This window comes from Eptesicus fuscus, chromosome 15, assembly GCF_027574615.1.
Source record: "Eptesicus fuscus isolate TK198812 chromosome 15, DD_ASM_mEF_20220401, whole genome shotgun sequence".
NCBI classification, from domain to species: domain Eukaryota; kingdom Metazoa; phylum Chordata; class Mammalia; order Chiroptera; family Vespertilionidae; genus Eptesicus; species Eptesicus fuscus.
Window position 1 is genome coordinate 32,928,761 of NC_072487.1, and position 22,139 is coordinate 32,950,899.

Consider the following 22,139-nt stretch of genomic DNA (forward strand, 5'->3'; position numbering starts at 1 on the left):
GAAAGACTGGGGTGCAGGCTAAAGGTGGAAACTAGGCCCAGTTCACATCCCTAAGAATAACTCAGTCTTTTCAAGTTTCCTGGCTGTTCTGTAGGAAGGCTCAGGAGACAGTAAAGATAAGTTAAAAAAAAAAAAAAAAAAAGAGTTATTTTGCTGACTCAGAGTGTCTCTCCCGACCTGAAGGGCCTCTTGCTTCTATGTAGCTTTCTCTAGAAATGAACTGATAATTTCCCACAAGAAGTAGCCACAGCTCTAGAACTGGGCCGCTGCGCCGCTAAGCTTAATGGGGGAGCGGAGCTGGGTCAGGAGAGCAGCAATGAAGATAAAGAAAAATCTACCAGAAGTTTCTCTTTTAGAGGCCCAGGCTGTTGGGCTAGGGCAGTGGTCGGCAAACTCATTAGTCAACAGAGCCAAATATCAACAATACAACGATTAAAATTTCTTTTGAGAGCCAAATTTTCAAACTTAAACTATATAGGTAGGTACATTGTTATTAACTTAATAAGGGTACTCCTAAGCTGGCCTTTGCTAAAAACTCAAGGGGCCAAAGAGCCGCATGTGGCTTGTGAGCCGCGGTTTGCCGTCCACTGGGCTAGGTGGTATTACCAAAGCCCTGTGCTTCTTGGTCTCAGTCGTGCAACTTTAAACAGTGCACAGCGTGGTCTGTGCCACGGATAAAAACCACGCTGGGCTGCAAGTTGACATTACACACTGCTGGACCCAAACTGTAGCAAAGCACGGAAAACCTTTTCCTTGTGGTTATTCCTGTCAGTGTCCCATGCAAAGTGGAATATGTTTCAAAGAAGTGGTTGGGTTGGAAGTTTGTTGGGCTTCTGTGAACTCGCCATCGTTGAGTCACGGAAACACGTTAAGATGAGAGCTGCTACCTTCCCTTTAAATAAACTGCCTTGGGACCATCCTTCCGAGTGAGACCTGGCAAAGGCTCGGAGGCAGCTCTGTGCCAGACGGAGGATGGCAAACTCTGCGGTGGCCACTGAGTGTCCCACGCTTCCAGGCACAGCCTCACAGGAACCTGGCTCTTAGCACCATCACCCAGGAGACACCTTCTACCTGTGCTGCAACTCGCTGACCGCCGCGTGAGGACAGCCAATGCTTCCACAAAGGAAAAAATCTTGTAAAAAGAGTGTTCACCAGAAATCCCAAAGTACTAGAAAACCTCTCAACCAAAGAGCAGCTCTGCAGAGCATCCCTCTGAGCTGGGAATCACTTCCAGGGGTGGTTATAAAGGTCACCATGGGTAACTGCTGTGTCTAAAAGTCATTTGAACCCAAACTGCTAGGCAATGAGTCAAAACTGAACCAAACCAAACAAGTCAATGACAGCTAGTTTGAAAGCGCGACACCTGCAGTGTACTGTGCTGTGTGTGCGTGTGTGTGTGTGTGTGTGTGTGTGTGTGTGTGTTTTTCCATGTGACGGTCCTGCCTACGTCCCGTTAGTCCCCTTGCAAGGCAAGCTCATTTGGGATGCTGATAAGCATCAGTGGCAGTCACCTTCTTCTCTGTCTGCTGAGATAATGTTTATACATTAAACACATACAAGAGTCTGAAATACATACTTTAAAACTCTTCCGGTGGACATGGCACACTGTGGCACCAAAACTCCAATATCACATTCTGTTATGCGACAGACGAGCTTTGATACGCCACAACGTTTGTAGTAGGGACAAAATTTCAAGAAGGAATCCTTCTTGAAATTAAAATGAATAATGGTCACTTATCACATTTGTATGCCATTAAGAAAGTCACCGGGTAGTTCATTTGACCTCTTTGAGGTTCAAGTTCTTCATCTGCAAATAAGCATAATAATAGCGGCTTCAGCCTCACCTTTGATACGAATCAAGTGAAATATTACACTGATGACACCTGCTGAGCTGTCATGTGAAAATGCACATTATCCCAAGGATCCTTCTAAAGGCCTCAGTTCCCATCCTGGCCTTGAATCGACAATCTGTCAGGTTCATCTAAAATATTTTTTGTTCATGAATAGCCTTGCTCAAAACTTCTGAGGGACAAGCCTCCAGTAGGCATTGGGTAAAATATTCACACATGAACCTGGAAGTCGGGTCTTTCTACCATCTCCAACTTTATCCTTTGAAAATTCTCCCCACCTGGACCCTCTTGTCCTGGGCAACCAGGTCAAAAGTGGTACATTGGTCTTCTCACAGAATCTTTAGGCTCAGTCCCTGTGCTCTCAGGACTTTCTTCTGATCTCAGGTGATCACAGTCCGTCACCCCCACCTCTGCCCACCTGCAGCAGCAACCCTACGCCATCGAGAAGACCTTATCAATCCCATGGGCCCGAGAGTGCTCACCCTGATCTCTCCCCGTATCACATGGCCCGTGCAGTTTACTATTTGCTATTCATGTTTACACGTTCCGGTACATTCTTTAAAACACATAAGTTCTCAACTGTAGGTCATTTATTTTTTACAGAATTATGAATTTTGCTTACTAACATTTTAGGAAGGACATGTAGGAATACAGCACAACAGCAAGCTACAAGAATGTTGCAAATATTTTCAAAGCCATTGAGTGCCTGGTTCGAAAGCACAGTGGGGAGGTGGGAGAGGGCTATTACCCTCATGGACATTCCATTTCCAAGTTGGATGACTTACATAAACCAACATATCCTGACTCTTTTTGGTCAGAGAATTCTGATTTCCGTTTAAAAAAAGGAGCCCTAGTTAGGTAGCTCAGTTGGTTAGATCACCGACCTGATATGCCAAGGATGTGGGTTCCATCCCTGGTCAGGGCACATACAAGAAGCAACCAATGAATGCGTACGTAAGTGAAACAACAAATCAATGTCTGTCTGTCTGTCTCTCCTTCCCTTCCTCTCTCATCAGTAAATAAAACCATTTATTTTAAAAAAGGAGAGGGGTGGGCTATAATTATATTTAATGGCTTTTAATTTTTAAATTTATTTCAACTTCTGTGCATTCCATTCATCAATTTACAAAGAGGCCAGCCCAAATTTAAATTAGTTCAGTTTCTGGAAAGTTTCTAAAACATTAGTACTTGACTAGAGATAGATTTTATATGGTTATAAGACTAAGGCTTAAGTTGATGCTTATATACCTAAAACTACAATAGGATATTGTTACAGTTTAAATGATTTTAAAACATAGAGGCATATAGCCTGTTTATAACTGTCTAAATGTTCTGAAAGTCTTATATCTATAACAAAACATCATAATTCATGGTAGGCTTTAGTTATATAATAATGTATTATAAAGCCAGAAGTTTGGAAGGGGACTACTTATGTCAACATTTCAAAAACCCTGTTTTCTATATCTAAAACATCATTCCAAGTGAGTGAATTAATGAGTAATGAACTCATAATTAAAATTAAATATTGTTTATATGCAACATTCAAAAGACCCAACTATTTAGCTCCTGAATTTTGTCAGCTCTATTATGTTTTGCTAAATTATAATTATTCAAGTACCTTTGACTGTATCTTCAAGACTGGTATTACTTAAAGGCTCTAATATATCCTGAATACTTAATACCTACAAGGAAAAGTGCTACATTAATAAGAGAAAAAATAAAGTCATAATAAATAGTAATAACGTTGTAAAGTTTTCCAAACCCATATTGCAAGATCCCATTTAACTTGGAATAGATATCTTAGGAAGATAAATATGTTACCTTTCACAATGGCTCTGACAGAGCTAAGTTTTAGACTCCTGTGTTTCCTAGAAATATAGTCACAATTTCTTTTGTAGAAAACACAGAACTTTTTAAAAGACTCTACCAAATAACTTACCACCATATTTCTGTATTTTCTATTCCCAACTACTAATGAGATGATCCATGAGTTTAGTTTACTAACTGGCTAGAGATGAAATTTCCATAATACAAACTCTTGCAAAGACGACAGAAAATTCGGTATCCTCAATTGGTCAAAAACAATCTACAGAACACACTTAAGGAATAGAAGTAAATTAGAAGATAATTCTCTTACATTAAAAAAAAAAAGTGACAAGAAAAAATTCAGAAGTAGGTTCCAAATATGGCTTTTACATTATAGAAATTTTCTCACTTCTTCATCAGAAGTACTGGAGAAATGTGACTCATTTACTGAGAGCTTTCGAAGTCCACTCATGGGAAGCAACTGTCTATGACTTTCCTTAAAATGATCTCGACCGGAAACAGTGAGATATCAAAACTTCTGGTGGTTAAATCAGGTTCTACCAACACACCTTCAATAAGCTAGTGGCGGCAAACACCCCTTAGCCTTCTGTCTGTGGTAATTCAGTTGTTCTCATGGCAGCCCGTCAAGATGTCATAAATAGCGATTTATTATTTCTCTGGAGTATCACAAAGCTGCTGACCTAAGAGAGTTTGACAAACAAAGGCCTTGTTTACAAAGGAAGACTTCTAAAGGGAAAGAAGGGCAGGCACCACTTTTATAATTTATGAAAGTTTTCTCTTTTATGCTCTCGCTTGAATACATAATAAGCCTTTAAAAATGAAATGTCAAAATATTACAGCAATATAAGAGGCATCCCAATTATCTCCTGGAGAAGAATGGGATGTGCTTGCAGACTGGCCAGTAAAATGACTTACTTTAAACTTAATTAAAGGGAGAAAGTTTTAAATAATTATTTGCCGAAGTCTTACCTTCTAGTTATACTGTCAGAAATATTTTAAACAGGATTCAAGTATTAACAATATAATACAAGCTGAGGTACTTTTGTGTGTGTGTGTCAAATTCCAAGCCTCCTGTGTTGGTCAAAGCACTTTTCAAGAAACTTGACGAGAAATGCTCAAAAAGCCACTTTAAAATGGAACAAAAGAAAAGATCTAAGGCGGCTTTGAACACACACTTGCAGGGAATATTTTCTGTGAAACACCACAGTGCAGCTAGCCCAGAAGCTGGCATGTAACTGATGTAACTCAGAAGAGAAAGGCTGCATTGAAGGAAGCACTCTCTCACCTCTGCCAATTCTTCAAGGGTCCTGGTAACGCAAACTCCTAATTTATTCTACAATGTTCTTCACCAACACAACGTCTCTCTTTAATGCCTTCCAACAAGAGAGATGGGCCTCAGTCTAGAAGGTGTGTTTTTTCTTTAGTCCATGCCAATAAATATTATTTGCACCTAATAAGTATCTCCAAATCCCTTCTTTCCAGCAGCTAACATTTGAGTTGTCTGCAAGCTTTAAAAAAGAAAAGGAAAAAAAAAAATCTAGAATAAAAAGGGCTATTAGATTCCTAAAAGTGTGTCTCAATTTGCATAACAATGCACCACCTTGAATTCAAACCTGACACACCTCTTAACACTTTGCCACTGTGCTAAGCAGTAGGCTGGAAGCCTACCAAGTCCAAGTGTGGGCAAACCAGCCTTGGGTAGTGGTCCCCCAAATGAATGGTGGAAAATATTACCCAAAACATCTGAATGTGTCTCTGTAAGAAAATACACACACATACAACCCTGGGCATGGTTTTTATTTTAGTACAACTCTCAGTGGTTTCTGAGTTGTACTGGTTGGGCAGGAATTTTCTCCACATGCAAGCAACAGTCTTTCTGCTCATACAAGCATTCTGTTCCTACAGGCATGGCAGAACCAGATGTAAATAAGTAAGTCCTTTGAAATGGAAGTTTAAAATTTAACCCCGCTATTGGTAACACACAGACGTGAAAAGTAACCACTCCATACAAGTAGACAAACGTGTATCCTTAATGTCTTCCTTGTGCTCTACCATTACACACACTTGGGACTACAGCCTGCACCTAATGACAACGGTGACACGAACCGGGGTCCCTTTGCTTTTCCGAAAGCACCAACCTCTCCATCAGGTCAGGCAGGGAGGAAAACAGGCGACAACCTTGCAAAACTCTCCCAAAAGTTACATAAACAAAGGAGGGGACAAGCCCACATGGGTTCTGCACCCATGTGCTCCTAAAATTACATAACACCCGGGGCAGACACGAAAGAAGGAATGGATTCTGCACAGCACCCCCCACTTCCCTCGACCCCCGAGCCTGTCTCCTTCTTTTTAAAAATCCAAACGCCTGGCAAGATCAAGCGGACAACTCTGAATATTTATTTTACCGCTGGAGTAAAAATCCTGCCGGAGTTGGAGGCACGTTTAGGCCCGAAGTTTGAATGTGCAACACACAGGGAGCAGCGACTCCCCTCTCGGGACCCGCAGGAGAAAGAACTGACAAGCGACAACAGCCAGGGAGGCCTTCTCCTTCCCCCTCGCGACGCCTCCCGCTGGAAAGTTTCCACGCCATCGATCGCAGGGCACGGAGCCCGTTCCCCGCCGCCTGCCTGACTTTGCAGGAACCGCGAGCCGGGAACCCAGAGGGAGCGGGCGGGGAAAGTACTGGAAAGATCCGCACCCAGCGGGTGGCGGCGACGCAGGCTCCTTACCTGGGGTCCGCGGAACAAAAAGAGGCGCTGGGCTCGCCGAGCCTGCGGTGGCGGCGCGGTCGGCGGCCCGGAGCCGGGGTCCGCCGGAGCCCTAGGCCCGCGCCGGAGCCCGCGGCCCAGCCCCGGCCGCCGCTTCCTCGCTCGCGCGCGTCATGTCACGGCGATCAAACATGTCTGTGTGCGCTTCGCTGCTGTGACTTCCTGATTCTCTGCCGCTCGCGCGCGCACACTCACACTCACAGCCACACGCACACGCCACCCCGACCTGCCCCCGCCACCGACCTCGCCTGTCGTCCCCGGCCTCCGGGGGGAGGGCGCGAGCAGGGGCATCTGCCCGCGCCGCTGCTCCCGACGCACTGGCCCCGGCGCGCACAACACGCTCACACTCACGCGCAAACACACTCGCGTCGGCCCCGAGGGCTCGGAGACGCGAGCCACGGGAGCTCGCCACCCCCCTCCACCCCCACCCCACCCTACTTAGCTGCCCTGACAAACTTTTTTTCCTGCCTGATCCGCGTCCAACTTCCCTCCACCCCCACCCCCCAGCAGTCCGGCCAGCCCCGCGCTCACCAAAATCAGCCGCAAACTGCAACCCGGATAAAAATACTAATGCAACCCAGGCGGCGGGGGCGAGCGCGCAGCACTGGCAGGAGGCGATTTCCCCGCGTGTACCGGAAACCGGCCCGAGTGCCCACATCAGGGCGCGGGTGTCTCCTGGAGCCCGCACTACTGCGCCCGGCCCGCGCGGTGCAACTGAGCCCGGACTGCAAGGCCCGGTGCGGGGCACCCGGAGCGCTGGACTCGGAGTGCGCCCCGCAGCCGGAGGGTGGCTAGGGGCTGGCGCGCCGGACCGGGTATTTGGGGAAGGGCATCGCGACACCTTTGCAGAAGGCATGGCCATGTTTTGCAACGCAAACGGGAGGAGGGAAGACGGAGGGGGAAAGCAGAAGGGGTTAACCAGGTTGGGATGGGAATAGAGCCACTGGAAAGCAGAGACCCAGAAAGATGGGTGCATGTTATCGTTGGGATTAAAGCTCCCACTGGGTCTCCCCGCCTCCCGTCCTCATCACCCCCCCCTCCCCCCGCCTTCTCCCAGCTGAAGCCCTTCCCCTTCTCCAGCGAACGCCACCATCGCTGCCCGGGTGTGCGCGGGTCCTGTTTGTGACAGTGAGGCAGAGGAGGATTATCCGGATCATGGCCTCCCGGCCAGAAGCCACAGTGTCTCTCCCTGGCCCCAGAGCGCCCCTAGCACCCGGACAGTGGCGGGCGACCTACGCCCGAGATTCCCGCGGCTCAAGCTGCAGGAAGACTCAGAGCAAAAGAAGACAAGCCCGGGGAGGGAGAGAGCGGGGTAAGTAAGCCCCGCGGGCACCTCTGACCTCCTTCGGTGCCTCCTCCCTCCTTCCCAGCTGTGCGGCCCGGGCCAGACACCCCGAACTTCCACGCCCGAGCCCGCGCAGTCGCCAGGTATCAGGAGCAGAAACGCCCGCAGAGCCTCGGGCACAGCGCCCTGGCAACCCCTTTCCCTAAAGGCCTGACTGGTCAGCATTCCCATCCCCGCCCGAGGCCCGAGGAAACGCGCAAAGTGGAGGTGACACCTCCGACCCGGCACGCACCGGCCCCGCGGCGGCGGCAGCCGCCTCCTCGGCGCGCCAGCCCGGGCTCCTCCGGCCGCTCGCTCGGGTCTCTGCAGCCTTTTAAACTCGGCTCCGGGAAGCGGGTGGCAGCCGCTGCGGTTGGCGCCCCGCCGCCAGTCCAGGCTCCGTGCCTGCCTCTCCCGCTGCACTTCCAACTCTTCCGGGGAGGACTGCTCGGCGTGAACGGTCTCTTTTCCATTCTCCTCCCCAAGCTGCCAGCCCCCTCCCGCGGACCCCCCAGGCTCTTAAGGGAACGGGGAAGGGGTGTTGCCACCTTGCCAAGTGTGTGCATTGCACCTTGACTTGGCAGCGCATCGCTGCCTGCCTACTCAGGGTCAAGGCTGTGGCTTGTTGGGATTCCCCCTCCCTGAAGTAGTAATTATCACTGTTATTATTAGAACAGCAAGGTTCGGTTGAAACTTTCCCGTTTCTTCCACCGTCGCCCGGGTTCTGTCGTTAGAGCATTCCACCTGAGGCCCGCGGGGAGGAGGCGGGCTTTTTCTGTTGTGGTGGTGGCGGTTGGCCCGCCTGTTTGTTTTGATCTCCTCGCATGCACAATAAATAATAATTAGGATAATAGTGAATAATCCCCGGCGCCGGCGGCGCGGGGCCGGAGGGGTTGGTGAGGCGGCGGCAGCCGGAGGCCGCGGGGCGGGGGGAGAGGAGAAAGGAGTTGTGAGTGGTATTTACCTTGCTGGCGAGGAGTGTGCTGGCTGGAGCTCTTCCCTCTCTGAGTCACCCGGAGTACAGAAACGGAGGAAGAGAGGACTAGATTATGAATATGACTTCATTGATGACAGCCATCCCCTCCTCTTCCTAAACTCGGGCTCCGCCCCGAGTCCCACCCTCGCCGCCTCCTCGGGCGCCGGAAGACGCGCCGCAGTTGGCCCCGCGCGCCGCTCCTCCCTGCCCGCCCCGGCGCGGGTTGGCGGGGAGCGCCTGTCACTCCACCCGGCTCAGCGACTCCGGGAGCTCGGGGGGAGGGGGGGGCGGTGTGCAAGAATGTGGCCGGAGACAGCTCCACTGTGTGCGTGGATCCGTGTGTGTCTGCGAGGCGCCGCTCTCCGCCGGGTGGGAGCCTGGAGCGGAGGAGCCGCGCAGGACGCAGGAAGCCCCGAGCCTCGGCGGAGCTGGGCGCCCGCTCTCCCTCTCCGGGCCGTCCTCCTCCCGGGGCGCTGCCGGGCACCCCGCGGGGCAGGGGGAGCGGCGGACGGCTGCCGTAGTAATAGCGTGTAGTAGTTTGAGGTTCGGTGGAGAAGGTGCTGGAATTTAACTGTGCCTCCGCCTGCCAGAGCGAGCCTGCAGAGGGAAAGGGAGGGGACAGGGGAAGGGCTCCGAGTGGCACCAAAGCCGTTCGTGGTACGGTGCTGACCGTGAAAAAAAACACAACAAAAAAACAGGCATTGTCTGGCGGGCTGAAACTTTTCATCGCTCCCTCTCCCGCCAATCCCCCCCGCCCCCCCCCCCCCCAGGCTGTAATTATAAATCTGCCCCCTTTCTCTTCCGTAAGAAGGGAGGCAGGCACAAAGAACATTCCTGCCAAATGTGCCTCTTTTCTAAAGGGCTTCGAGCTTCCTAAGGACTGCAAGCTTTCCAAATGCCAACGGGGGAAAAACGCCTTAAAAATAAAGAAACCCGCCCCAACCCTTCTGTTTACTTAGTGGACCAGACACCGCACTGGGACGTTCCCTCACCTGTCATCTCCGGTAAAAGAGATACAAACATGGGGAAAAACAACCCCTGGGGGGCGGGGCGGGCGGGTTGGGAGGAGTTGAAGCGTGGAATCTGCTTTTGATTTAAGGAGGGGAATAAATCTCTTTTTTCTCTACAGACCGGAGGATCTTCTCTCCCACCCCACGTTTAAGACCAATTAAAGCTACAAACAGTAAACTGCTGGCACTTTGCGTTTTGGAGACCTCCTGATCCAGTTGTACTAGCAATGCAGTACTTTGGCGGGAGGACTGGGTCAGTGTTTGCTGAGACAATTTTATTTTTAGTTTTATGAAGTGTGAAAGAAGGTTGGGTTTTAAATCACGGGCCTATTATTTTAGACTCAGATTGATGTAGGTGCTTGACTCTTAAAATTAAAACTGCTCCTATACAATAGTGTTATGAAAGTATGATTTATCCTTTATTTTGTAATGTAATGGCTTAAATTAGTCATCCAAAGTGCACTGTGACTACTCGGTTGAGGGTTTTTCTCCCTGGAGTAAAATCCTATTTTAAGACCGCTTCACTCTTGCAAATTGACTCTTTTTGAGCAATCTGGTCTGAAATGCAGTTCTAGGATGCTTAGAACTATGCGCTGGATCCCTCGAAGATGCCAGGCAATGGAAAGAACACCAAATGCTGCTTGTGGTCATTAAGGGGCCAGAATTGTTTACCTCGCTGGTCCACCGCTGGCCGGAGTTGCGTCTGCAAGGGACCATTTTCAGGCGCCTAGGGGTGTCAGTGATCATCCACCCTGTCCTTTCCTAAGGTCTTGCTATTGGCTTGTCAACTTTATCTTCATAATTTTCTGTCCACCCCAAAGTGAACCTCAAGACAATAAAAGGTAACACATCTGAGAGAAACAGAATATGGTGTGCCCTGAAGAAGGTTTTGTAAGAACTTTTTCTGCCTGAGGATATGCCGGTGTAACTGCTAACGGGAAAAACACAGCCGGGAATCTTAAACAAAATAGCAATGTAGTTCAAGTATGACTTCTAACTCCCTAATAAATTGCAACCAGAAATATAGCCAGATAGCCTAGTTGTCTATAAAAGGGCTTTAACCTAATGGCAAGACTTATTACATTAGGTAATATTAGGTTTTAATGGGGGGGGGGGGCGCTAATTGGTTTCCCTGACATGCCAAACTCACATGCCATTTTTCAGAAATTGATGACTTTACCATATTTTCTTGAAAATAAGGGTCCTTTATCCCTTTAAGACTCTACCTCCACTTGCCATGCCAAATTTCAAAGGAACAATCTTAGTAAGACACTGGAGGAAGAGATTAGCCATTTCTTCTGGCATTTTGTCAGAGGGAAATGGCTATATATATATATATATATATATATATATTCTTTGTTACATATATATATATATATATATATATATATATATATATATATATATTCTTCAGCTCATATAAAATGTTGATGCAGTATCTGGAGGGATGGGTATCCATGTATTGTATGCACAACTGTGGGGACTGAAAAATAAAATCTGTCATTGGGAGCAGAGATTAAGTGTAGATATTCCATCTCCTACTCCCTTCACAATGGTCTAAGAAAGCACCACCTTCTCCCTTCAGGTCTTTTCCTCTGAAGAATTTTCTTGTTGGTAGCTTGCAATGCATCAAGTATGAATTTTAGAAAATAAGATTTATGCTCAGGAGAAATGAAAAGGCAGCACCATTCACTCGGTACAAAAAGAAGATTGTAGAACATACAGCATGAGCTTCCCATCTGAGGTACAGCAAAATGTAAGAATTGATGTTAAGGAGAAAAATGATGGGGTTCTGTTGTTTTGCAGAAAATCACATGAAAGCAAATATAGTTGGAGGCTAAAAGGACTCTGGGAGGCTGCACAGGATGTTATATTCACATGAAGCTTTGCCTTTAGGACTTTGATGAGTCATAATGTGTTCTCTGAACTTGCCTTTTCTCTCTCTAGTTTAGTACCGAGGGATAGAAGTCACCTTTTCATGTTTGTATGGCCACGTTCACTGGTTATGTAAGCCTGCCATGGTTGATGTTCTATATAGAGTAGATTTGGGGGTTGAAAATGGATATGTAGTTACTACACCCTCATAAAGAAAATGGCCATGCACAAAGTTCGGCAGCTTCTAGTCCCACCAGGTAAACTGTTGATGCCTACGGAAATGTTGTCCAGCTTCAAACAGGAGCAGGTAAGGCCATAAGGAATGAGTTTTTTATCTGCAGTAATGGAAACTAGACTTTGACAAAGTGAATCAGCCTACATTAATTTAGTGAAAGCCCATGACCCGGTAGGTCAGTTGGTTAGAGTGTCATCCCAATATCTGAAGGTTGTGGGTTCGATCCCAGGAAGGGAATATACAAAAATCAACCAATGAATATATAAATAAGTGGAACAACAAATCGATGTTTCTCTACCCCCCTTCCTCTCTCTCTAAAATAAATAAATAAACAATTTTAAATATTCTTATTCATCTCTTATTATAGCCTTTGTTTTAAAGTGTTTTTTCTTTTGCCTGTTATAAGTATTGCTATCCCAGCTTTTTTTTTTCCATTTTCATGAAATATTATTTTTCATCCCTTTCCTTTCAGTCTTTGTGTGTATTTTGTTCTGAGGTAGGTCTCTTTTAGATAGCATTTATATGGTCTTATTTTCTTATCCATTTAGCTACCATACGTCTTTTGATTGGAGTGTTAATCCTTTACATTTAAAGTAATTGTTAATAGTTACATATGTATTGCCATTTTATTCTTGTGTTCCTCTGTGTTTTTTATTCCTTCTTTTTAAAAAAATCCCTTTTATATTTCTTGTAATACTGGTTGGGTGGTAATGAACTATTTTTTCTTTATTTTATTTTTAAATATATTTTTATTGATTTCAGAGAGGAAGGGAAGGGAGAGGGAGAGAGAGATAGAAACATCAATGATGAAACAGAATCATTGATTGGCTGTCTCCTGCACACCCCCTACTGGGGACTGAACCCACAACCTGGGCATGTGCCCTGACTGAGAATCGAACACATGACCTCCTGGTTCATAGGTTGATGCTCAACCACTGAGCCATGCCAGTCAGGCTCACTTTCCATTTTAAACGATAGCCCTGCTGGGTAGCGTAGTCTTGGTTGTTGGTTCTTGCTTTTCATCACTTTGAATATTTCATCCTGATCCCCTCTGGCCTGAAATGTTTCTGTTGAGAAATCAGCTGACAGTATTATGGGAGCCCCTGTGTAGGTAACTAGGTGTCTTTCTCTTGCTGCTCTTATGTTTCTCTTTTTGTCTTTAACTTTGCCATCCTAATTAAGCTGTGTCTTAGTGTGGGCCTTTTGATTTCAACTTGATTAGGACTCTCTGTGCTTCCTGGACTTGTGTGTCTTTTTCCTTCACCAGGTTAGGAAAGTTTCCCCCATTATTTCTTCAAATAGGTTCTCGATCCCTTGCTCTCTCTTTCTTCTCCCTCTGGTATCCCTATGATGTTATGATTGATGTTGTAGCAGAAGTCTCTTACACTTTCCTCATTGTTTTAAATTCTTTTTTCTTTGTGTTGTTCTGCTTGGGTGTTCTTTGTTAACTTGTCCTTTAAATTGCTTCATCTAACCTGCTGTGATTTCTTCTAGTGTATTCTTCATTTCAGACTGGTTATTTTTGTTGTTGGTTTCTCTGTCCTTTTTTATACTTACTACCTCCTTGTCTAAGTTCTCAATGAATTTATCCAGTCTTCTTTGAGCATCCTCAGAATAATTTTTTAAAACTCTATTTGTATATTGCATATATTGGTATATTGCATGCTTCCATTTCATTTAGTTCTTTTTCTGGGAATTTATCCTGTTCTTTCAGTTAGGGCATTTTTCTTGGTCTTTTCATTTTGGCTGCCTCTCGGTATTTGTTTCTGTGTGTTAGGTAGGTTTGCTATGTCCCCAGTCTTGGTAGGTTGGGCTTATGTAGTAGTTTCCTGTGGGGCTCAGTGGTGCAGTCTCCTTGATCACCTGAGCTAGATGTTCCAGGAATTGCCCTTGTGTGGGTTATTTTAGCCCTTCTATTGCAGTTGAGTCTTGATGGCTGTTGGCCCAACCATGGTGGAATTGACCCTTGGGCTGGCTGACTATGAGGACTGACTCCAACTACAATGTATGACTTGCTGTGTGGTGGCTAACCACAAAAGCAGAATTTGCCCCAGCAGGATCTGGTGCCTGCCAAGATGACCCTTTGGATGTGCCACTTGTGAAACCAATTGAGTCATGCTCAGTTGTGGTCTGAAGCCCACCACCAGGTGTGTTGGTTCTGGGGCCTTTGGGACTCCGGTGGCAGGTCAATGTCAGATTCTGTCTGTGACTGGGCCTGGGCTACCCGTTTGAAGGTATAAAGGGATCCACAGTTAGTGGCTGCCTCTGCTAGGCCTGGGTGCACATGGAAGGGGCCAGACTGCGTATCAAGGCCAGCTTCCATCAGTACGGAGCCCAGGGACAGGTCAGCAAAAGGCTCCGGGCACCAGGAGATCAGCCTCCATGCCATCTGCCTGTTAGGCTCAGTCACTGGAGAGCCTCTGGCAGTGTGTGAGTTGTGTGCAGAGGTTCTCAGTGAGTCACAAGGTGGGCGCCAGTGGTATTCACCAGTGGTGTTCACGGATTCAAACCAGGCAGCAGTGCTTGGTCGGAGGCCCTCAACAACAGTCTCCGGTCACCAAGGCCAGCCGCCACCTGTCTGGACCTGTGAATCTTTTTACTGGGACGGGGTCTCAGGGAGTCGTCAGAGTGAGGCCAGCAGCGTTCATCAGACTAGAACAGATTAAGATTTGGCCATGTGGAGGGAGGGCTCTGCACAGAAATAAAGGTGCCAGCTGTGCAAGGGAAGACTGGCCCTCACTCCAGAGAGAGCCACAAAACCCAGTTTCTCTCTGTCTGTCTCTGCCACCCACCGAGTCTGCCCAGATCTCCTCTAGAGCCTTCCAAGAAAGCCTCCACTTTAGGCCCAGACCAGCCTAGTCTCCCACAGGGTGCAGGCTTGGCAGGGCAGGGCCACAGGGAGTTGGTAGGATAGGGCTGGTGCATTCCCTCAGGCCAGTGGTCAGCAAACTGCGGCTCGCGAGCCACCTGCGGCTCTTTGGCCCCTGGAGTGTGGCTCTTCCACAAAATACCACGGCCTGGGCGAGTCTATTTTGAAGAAGTGGCGTTAGAAGAAGTTTAAGTTTAAAAAATGTGGCTCTCAAAAGAAATTTCAATCGTTGTCCTGTTGATATTTGGCTCTGTTGACTAATGAGTTTGCCGACCACTGCCCCAGGCTGATGCCATATGGAGGGGAATTCTTGACTCAGGAAAGATGGCATCTGTGGGTGGTGCAGGAGATGAATTCAGCACAGGGACCTTAGCAGCTGTCCTTCCAGCCCCTCTCCCTGTATCATTCCAGTCTGCTCTAAGCTTTCGTGTCTCTGCCAGAGCCCTGGAAGAGTACCAGCAAATGAGATTTTGTGGGCACCTGATTTTCTACCAGACCCACCCCCAACCTCCATCTCTTACCTGGCGGATGAAATTCCCACTGAATTTCCCAGGGATGTTATGTGGGAACCTCTTTCTGGGTCTGGTGCTCCAGGCTAGGAATCCCAGTGTGGCTGAGACACCTTGCTCTTCAGGGGGAATTGTTGCACCTGAGATATTCCTGCAGATTCTGTAATGCCACACGCGGGCCAGCTCTTTATATGTCGCCATACTTCCTACCACTCTGGATATGACTTTGTCTGTAATACTTAATTATAAGACTTTTTTCAGCTAGCCCTCAATTGGTTATTCAGGTAGATTGTTCTATAATTTAGTTGTCCTTTGTATTTGGTCCTGGGAGGAGTGAGTGTACCTTCCACCTACTCCCCTGCCATCTTGAATCCCCTCCATCTGTGTATCTTCTGTGGTGAGGTGTCTGTTCAGACCTTACACCCATTTTTAAATTGGGTTCTTTGTTTTCTTATTGTTGAGGATTAAGAGGTTTGTGTGTTTTTTTAAAAATATATATTTGGGTACCAGTTCTTTTTCAGATCTGTATTTTGAAAACACTTTCTCCTAGACTGTGGCTTATGTTAAAATTGGTTAGAAGACTTACATCCACAAAAATGTCCTCCTCTCTGCTCTCTCCTGTTCCCCCTACAATCAGGGGCTTCTCTCTCTGCTTCCAGGAGCAGCCTGGCGAGTCCCTTTCTCTGTCCGGGTGGGAAGGTCATTTCTGGGCAGCGAAGAAATGTTGCTGACTGTGGCCTCACCTGGCAGCCTCAGACCAAGGAGACTCTGACCTGACTTTGAATGAGATGATGGCTCTCCCCCTCATTGCCACTGAGCAGAGCCCAGCTCACAGATGCTGGATGTGCTGGGTGTGTGGGCTGGGCTGCCACAGGACTGGGGCAGAGGTCACCGCTGGAGGACCTCTGTGGTTTGGGCGCTGTGACCTGCCCCAAAGCCTCAAGCCTGATGCTCTGACCACTGACACTTTCTGTGAGGTTCCTTCTGCTCACACAAGCTGAAGTGGGTCCTGATGCAGCAACTGAGAACTTCCCCCGGATAGAGCACGTTCATGGTGGGTGGTCGCTGTGACTGGCTGAGCCTCCCTAGATCTGCTTTCCCTCCACTCTTGGAGGGAGAGGCGGGAGCAGGCCAGGATGTGCAGGCCCAACCCTCCAGTGCCCTGGACGGCTGCTCAGCTCAGTTGAGTTGGAGGGAGATCAGGGTGGAGCTGGTGTGGGCTAGGGGCTGGGTAGGGGAGAGGAGGGTTGGGACTTAGGATAAGGCAGAGGCAGGATGGATGGGACCTTCCAACTGGGCGTGTCACTCTCAGGTACCCTCTTCTCCTCCACTCCCAGTCCCTCCTCCTTTCTTCTCCCTCCCTAAGGTCTCAGCACTAGGTCTCAGCATCCATGCTTTCCCAAACAAGGTTCAAAGTGGACAAGGTGGCTCAGTTGGTTGGGGAGGGACTGGGAGTCATATCCAGAGTGGTAGGCAGTATGGCGACATATAAAGAGCTGGCCCATGTGTGGCATTACAGAATCTGCAGGAATATCTCAGATTGCATGCACCGAACAGTTGCTGGTTTGATTTCTGGCCAGGGCACATGCCCAGGTTACAGGCTCGATCTCTGGTAGGGGGCATGCAGGAGGCAACCGATTGATGTTTCACTCTCACATCAATGTTTCTCCTCTCTCTCTCTCTCTCTCTCTCTCTCTCTCTCTCTCTCTCTCTCTCCATCCCTCTCCCTCTCCCTCTCTCTAAAAACCAATAAAATATATTTTTGAAAGTGTTAAGTTGACCTAGGTAGTGGGGAACTTCCCCCAACATCTTAAAATCGTGAATCTCCACTTCTAGAGACCTGTCGTAAATAAATAAAGATTTATGGATGCAGGTGTTCCCTTCAGCAGGATGATGGGAGTAAAAAATCAGAAATGGCTCATGGTCCACAGCAGGGGCTTCGGAAATTATGATGTGGGGACACAGAAAATGCCAAGGAGGAGGAGGACTGACTGGCACTGTCTATCCCTAGGGAAATGAGGTTCCAGAAGGGCACATGACCAGAATCCTCCCAGACCAACACCTATAAGTGCACACACACATGCACATGTGAACGCACACAGACACCCACACATGTATGAATGAGCATGGGAACACAGGTACACACATGTGCACATTCGGACATTGTGCACACACAGGGAAAGGACTGGAACTGTGAGCACCCCTATCAGGGTTCTCCTTCCTGGAAGGACTTTGTTCTTTACTTATTCTGAATCGCTTTAGAATTCATTATCTATATAATAAAAGCCTACGCAACGGTTATACCAGAACAACCAGTCGCTATGATGTGCATTGACCAACAAGGGGCAAACACTCAACACAGGAGCTGCCCCCTGGTGGTCAGTGCACTCCCACAGGGGGAGCTCCGCTTAGCCAGAAGCCAGCCTCATGGTTGGCAAACGCAGCGGCCGCAGCCACGGCCTCGGTGGTGGGAGCCTCTCCAGCCTATGCAGCAGCACTAAGGAGCAGTGAGCAGGCAGGCAGTACAGAGTGAGGGGTCCCAGACTGCGAGAGGGATGTCTGCCTACCAGCTTAGGTCCAATACCCCTGGGGAGTTGGGCCTAAGCCAGCAGGCGGACATCCCCTGAGGGGTTCCAGACTGCTAGAGGGCACAGTCCAGGCTGAGAGGAGCCCTCCCCCGCAGAGCACGAATTTTGTGCAATAGGCCTCAAGTTGTACTATAAAAAATCCTTTTTTGTCAGAAATCCTTTAAAAATAAAACTAATGTACTTAGATGAGTGATCAATGGATAACACTGAACATATGACTTCAATATTTTTAGAACTATCAGTCATACATGCATTATAAAAAAAGTAGACATTGCCTCAAGGAAAACGAGAGATTTGCAAGTCCCACCCCACAGGTGATCATCAGGAGTGGCTTCGTAGATATCGCTCAGGTTCTGTCTTTCTCATTCTGTTTGTCTATCACAGATGAGTGTCTGTCAGTTGAAATGACATGTATGGGGTCGAACAGTCTAGGATCCTGGATGCAGACAGTGGGTCCACATGTCTCACATGAGAGGACCCCTGGGGCGCTTACTTCTGGGCACACAGAGACCCGGGCACCCACTTGAGCAGCTGCTCAGCTTCCCTCCTCCATGTGGACCAGGATTGGTGGATCCCATGCCCTCTCTGTGGACATTGGAGGTTTTACCAATTCCAGGCTATTTCATCAGTGCTCTGATAGGCAGTCCCAAAAATCCATCTCTGAACAATTGTTCAAGGATTTCTGTGGGGTAACCCCTAGGGGGAGCACTGCCAGGTCCAGGTGTGCACCTGTGGAGACTTATAGAATCTGCAGGTGCTGCACACTGTTCTCCTCCCCAGGGGATCTCCTGGGGGCCTCTGCTGCCTCACTTTGTCCCCAGGGCTGGTCCCCACCAGCCCAGAAGCCTGTGAGTCTGATGGCCACAGTGCCCTCTCCCCAGTGTCCAGAGTGGGTGTGTCCCCATCAGGGAGGTGGGCCTCTCTGACATGGAGAGGCCTGTGCACTGCCTCATTGGAAGTGCATGTGTCTGCCCTTTGTCCCTTTAGAACACACCTTTCCAGAGTTCTCGGCATCACAGGGAGGTTACACCTCTCTCTGGCCTTGGGTTGTGAGGAATGCTTTGCAGCTTGAGGTTTCTCTTCCAAGATTTCTGCATTTTTCCTGTTGTTTGTGGGGCACAGGAAGAGCATGCCTCTGCCTGATTGGCTTCTGGCCCTGCGGTCACACTGAGGACAGAGCCTCTACCCGGAGATTAAGCACGCACTTACTAAAAAGGCTTCTTTTTGTTTTTTACATCTGATCTCTAATCCATGTAGGATTTCACCTTCAAATAACAAAAATGCTATTTCAGATAAAAACAAAAATATGTGAGCAGACACAAAAAGGCACTAAGATTCCATGTGTAGGGAACGTCCAGAACAGGTAACAGAGCGGAGACAGAAAGCAGGCCAGGGGTCTCCAGGGGCAGGAGGAGTGGGGAGTGAGGACTGTTGGTGCAGGGTTTCCTTCTGGGGGATGGAACATCCTGCAACTGGACGGTGGTGATGCTTGCCCAGCATCGTGAGTATCCTTCAGGCTCAAGAATGACACCATTTAATATACAAACTATAATTTTATTTATTTATGATGTTCAATCACTCCAGAGAGAAACAAAGCATAAAAGAAAGAAGAATAGAGAGAGAAAAAAAGACCCTAAAATACCCCAAATAATAAAATTTAAAAAATAAACAATTGAATAACCCCATGAAGAAAAGTGAAACATAAAAAGGAAGGAAAATAGAAGGAAAAGGTCAACGAGGGGAGGTAGCACCAGTTTTTCTGAGGGGAGACGGCGAGCAGTGTCAGCCTGCGGCTCTGGAGCTGGCGCTGCTGGGGTTTCAGGAGGCAGCTCCTCCTCTGAGGCAGGACCCTGGGCAGGTTCCAGGGAGGGCTCCTCATCCAGGGGTGGTGGGGCCTCAGTCATGTCTGCAGGTGCCTCCCAGGCCGGCCCCGGCTCCACAGCTGCCACCGGAGAGGCTGATGGAGGTGGCAGGAGCTCTGGAGGTGCCCACGCCTCCAGCTCTTCATCCGACTCCTCGTCAGACGCCTCTGTCTGGACTTCAGGTGTTTCTGCAGGAGCCTCCTCTGCCTCCTGGGCCGGTGCTGGGTTGTGAGAGGAGAAAAGATCACCCACATGCCTGCATTTCCTTGTGCCCCCTTCACCGCCCTCCGCCCCCCAGGATAGAACCCAGGCCAGAGCCTTCCAGAGAAGCCACAGCCCAGGACCCACCACAGGACGTCCTCCTCGCTGACAGCCCAGCAGGTGGGTGGTCTGAGGCCACGCTTTGCCCCTGGCCAGGCTCTGGGGGTGCTCCCTGTGTGCCTGGCACTGAGCCCTCCCCACAAGCTCACATGCACCTCCCCCCCCCATTCTATTCCCACCTTCTCACCCTTGGGCTCTGCCTCCTCGGGCTCCAGGGACTCTGGCCAGGAGTGATTCCCGTGGCCATTTGGCCGCATGTAGGCACATGCGGGGAACCTCCTGGGGACCCTGGGCGCCTGCAGGCAGGGGCTGAAAATTGGATCTAGGATGGAGCTTAAAACTCTTTTCTGCCTTTGATTCCAAGTTGGAGGGCTGCAGAACCTTGTCGGCTTCTGGGCAGGAGTCCATCTCCGTCCACTCGAGGGCCCTGGTTCTCCAGAACCACAGCTGGCAAAATGCACTTTGGGCCTGTGCTGGCCCTCGGAACTATGACCCAGCTGCCCCTCAGTGAAGAAGGCAGGGCTGGGGTCTTCATCGACCAGCTGCTGCTCCTTTATGACCCGAGTTGAGCTCTGCAATGACAGTGACCGGCAACCGGTCCAGAGACCTCAAACCCTGCTTGGCCCTAGTCGCTGCTGCCCCTGCGCCCTGGACCTTCTGCTCCCGGATCAGGCCCGGCCCTGTGTCTGCACAGACCTCCTCCCAGGGGAAATGAGAGTCACCTCCAGGGCTCGGGATAGACCTCGGGCAGCGGGGGCCACCCACACTCCACGTCCACCCAGCCAGCCTTGACCTGGGGTGCGAACATGACTGGTCCACCAGGCTTCTGACCCCTCCTCAGCCTGTTCCTGCTCAGGCCCTTTCTATGTGAACCCCCTGACACACACACACACACACACACACACACACACACACACACACACACGGAGGGGACATCGGGCTGCTCAGGTGGGTCAGAGTGGTGGCCTGGCCCGCACACAACCACCCTGGGCCTCCCTGTGTTACCTCTGGCTCCAGCCGTGTCAAGGGCGACAGGGGTCTGTGCTGAGTCCTGAACCAGCGGCGGCCAATGCGGAACCTACTCTCATCGCTGCCTCTCTTGAGGCCTTGGCCTGGGGACACGGGGAGACCCAGGGCAGGTTCCAGGGAGGGCTCCTCATCCAGGGGTGGTGGGGCCTCAGTCATGTCTGCAGGTGCCTCCAAGGCCGGCCCCGGCTCCACAGCTGCCACCGGAGAGGCTGATGGAGGTGGCAGGAGCTCTGGAGGTGCCCACGCCTCCAGCTCTTCATCAGACTCCTTGTCAGACGCCTCTGTCTGGACTTCAGGTGTTTCTGCAGGAGCCTCCTCTGCCTCCTGGGCCGGTGCTGGGTTGTGAGAGGAGAAAAGATCACTCACATGCCTGTATTTCCGTGTGCCCATCCTCCCCCCTTAGGACATAACAGAAGCCAGACCCTTCCAGAGAAGCCACAGCCCAGGACCCACCACTGGATGTGCTCCCCACCTGCAATCCAGCAGGTGGGTGGTCTGGGGCCGGGCTTTGCCCTTGGCCAGTCTCTGGGGGTGCTCCCTGTGTGCCTGGCACTGAGCCCTCCCCAAGCTTGCATGCACCTCTTCCCCTCATCCCACCCCCACCCGCTCCACCTCCTCACCCTTGGGCTCTGCCCCCTGGGGCTGCAGGTCCTCTGGCCCGGTGTGATTCACATGGGCCTGGTGCTCCAGGAAGGCATCACACATTGGGAACCTCTTGCGGAACCTGGGCGACTCCAGGAAGGAGTTGTGAAGTGCGATCCGCCTTTGCTGATTGAGCAGCTTCAAGGATGGAGGTCTGCGGAACCTGATGGGCTTCTGGGGAGGACTCCATCTCCGGGCACTAAAGGGCCATGGCTTCCCAGACCCCGAGCTGGTCATATGCACTTTGGACCTGTTCTGGCCCTCGGTAGGTAGGCCCACCTGCCCCTCAGTGGTGAAGGAGGGGCCGGGTTCTTCATCAACCCGCTGATGTTCCTCTGTGACCTGGGCTGAGCTCTGCAATGACAGTGACCGGCAACCGGTCCAGAGACCTCAAACCCTGCCCGGCCCTAGTTGCTGCTGCTTCTGCCCCCTGGACCTTCTGCTCCCGGATCAG

At 49.6% G+C, this 22,139-nt stretch overlaps 3 protein-coding genes and 1 long non-coding RNA gene across 7 annotated transcripts in view; 1 reads left to right on the top strand and 3 right to left on the bottom strand.

Annotated features, from left to right (window-relative positions):
- SMARCA2 (SWI/SNF related, matrix associated, actin dependent regulator of chromatin, subfamily a, member 2) overlaps positions 1–8,839 on the bottom strand; it is a 182,252-nt gene extending 173,413 nt beyond the window's left edge. For 2 of the 3 annotated variants that reach the window (XM_054727542.1, XM_054727540.1), the window contains exon 1: positions 8,734–8,839. The gene's annotated coding sequence lies outside the window, so the exon portion shown is untranslated. Of the gene's footprint in view, positions 1–6,406; positions 6,672–8,733 lie in introns of those variants that run through there. The other variant, XM_054727541.1, reaches the window with a different exon arrangement.
- On the top strand, positions 7,530–10,276 carry LOC129151699 (uncharacterized). Of its 2 annotated transcripts, none has more exons than XR_008558367.1 (3): positions 7,530–7,757; positions 9,557–9,749; positions 9,875–10,276. It is a non-coding gene; the product is annotated as an uncharacterized LOC129151699 (long non-coding RNA). The 2 variants fall into 2 exon arrangements; XR_008558366.1 differs by having other exon boundaries at positions 9,606–9,749; positions 9,875–10,149.
- Positions 10,277–19,402: 9,126 nt separating this feature from the next.
- On the bottom strand, positions 19,403–20,605 carry LOC129151755 (fibrous sheath CABYR-binding protein-like). Its single transcript, XM_054727654.1, has 2 exons — positions 20,202–20,605; positions 19,403–19,914 (listed from the first exon to the last, which is right to left on the bottom strand). The coding sequence occupies exons 1-2, from the start codon at positions 20,269–20,271 to the stop codon at positions 19,403–19,405; spliced, it is 582 nt and encodes a 193-aa protein (XP_054583629.1). The 5' UTR covers positions 20,272–20,605.
- Positions 20,606–20,732: 127 nt separating this feature from the next.
- LOC129151756 (fibrous sheath CABYR-binding protein-like) lies at positions 20,733–22,031 on the bottom strand. Its single transcript, XM_054727655.1, has 3 exons — positions 21,664–22,031; positions 20,936–21,378; positions 20,733–20,807 (listed from the first exon to the last, which is right to left on the bottom strand). The coding sequence occupies exons 1-3, from the start codon at positions 21,920–21,922 to the stop codon at positions 20,733–20,735; spliced, it is 777 nt and encodes a 258-aa protein (XP_054583630.1). The 5' UTR covers positions 21,923–22,031.
- Between the last annotated feature and the right edge of the window lie 108 nt (positions 22,032–22,139).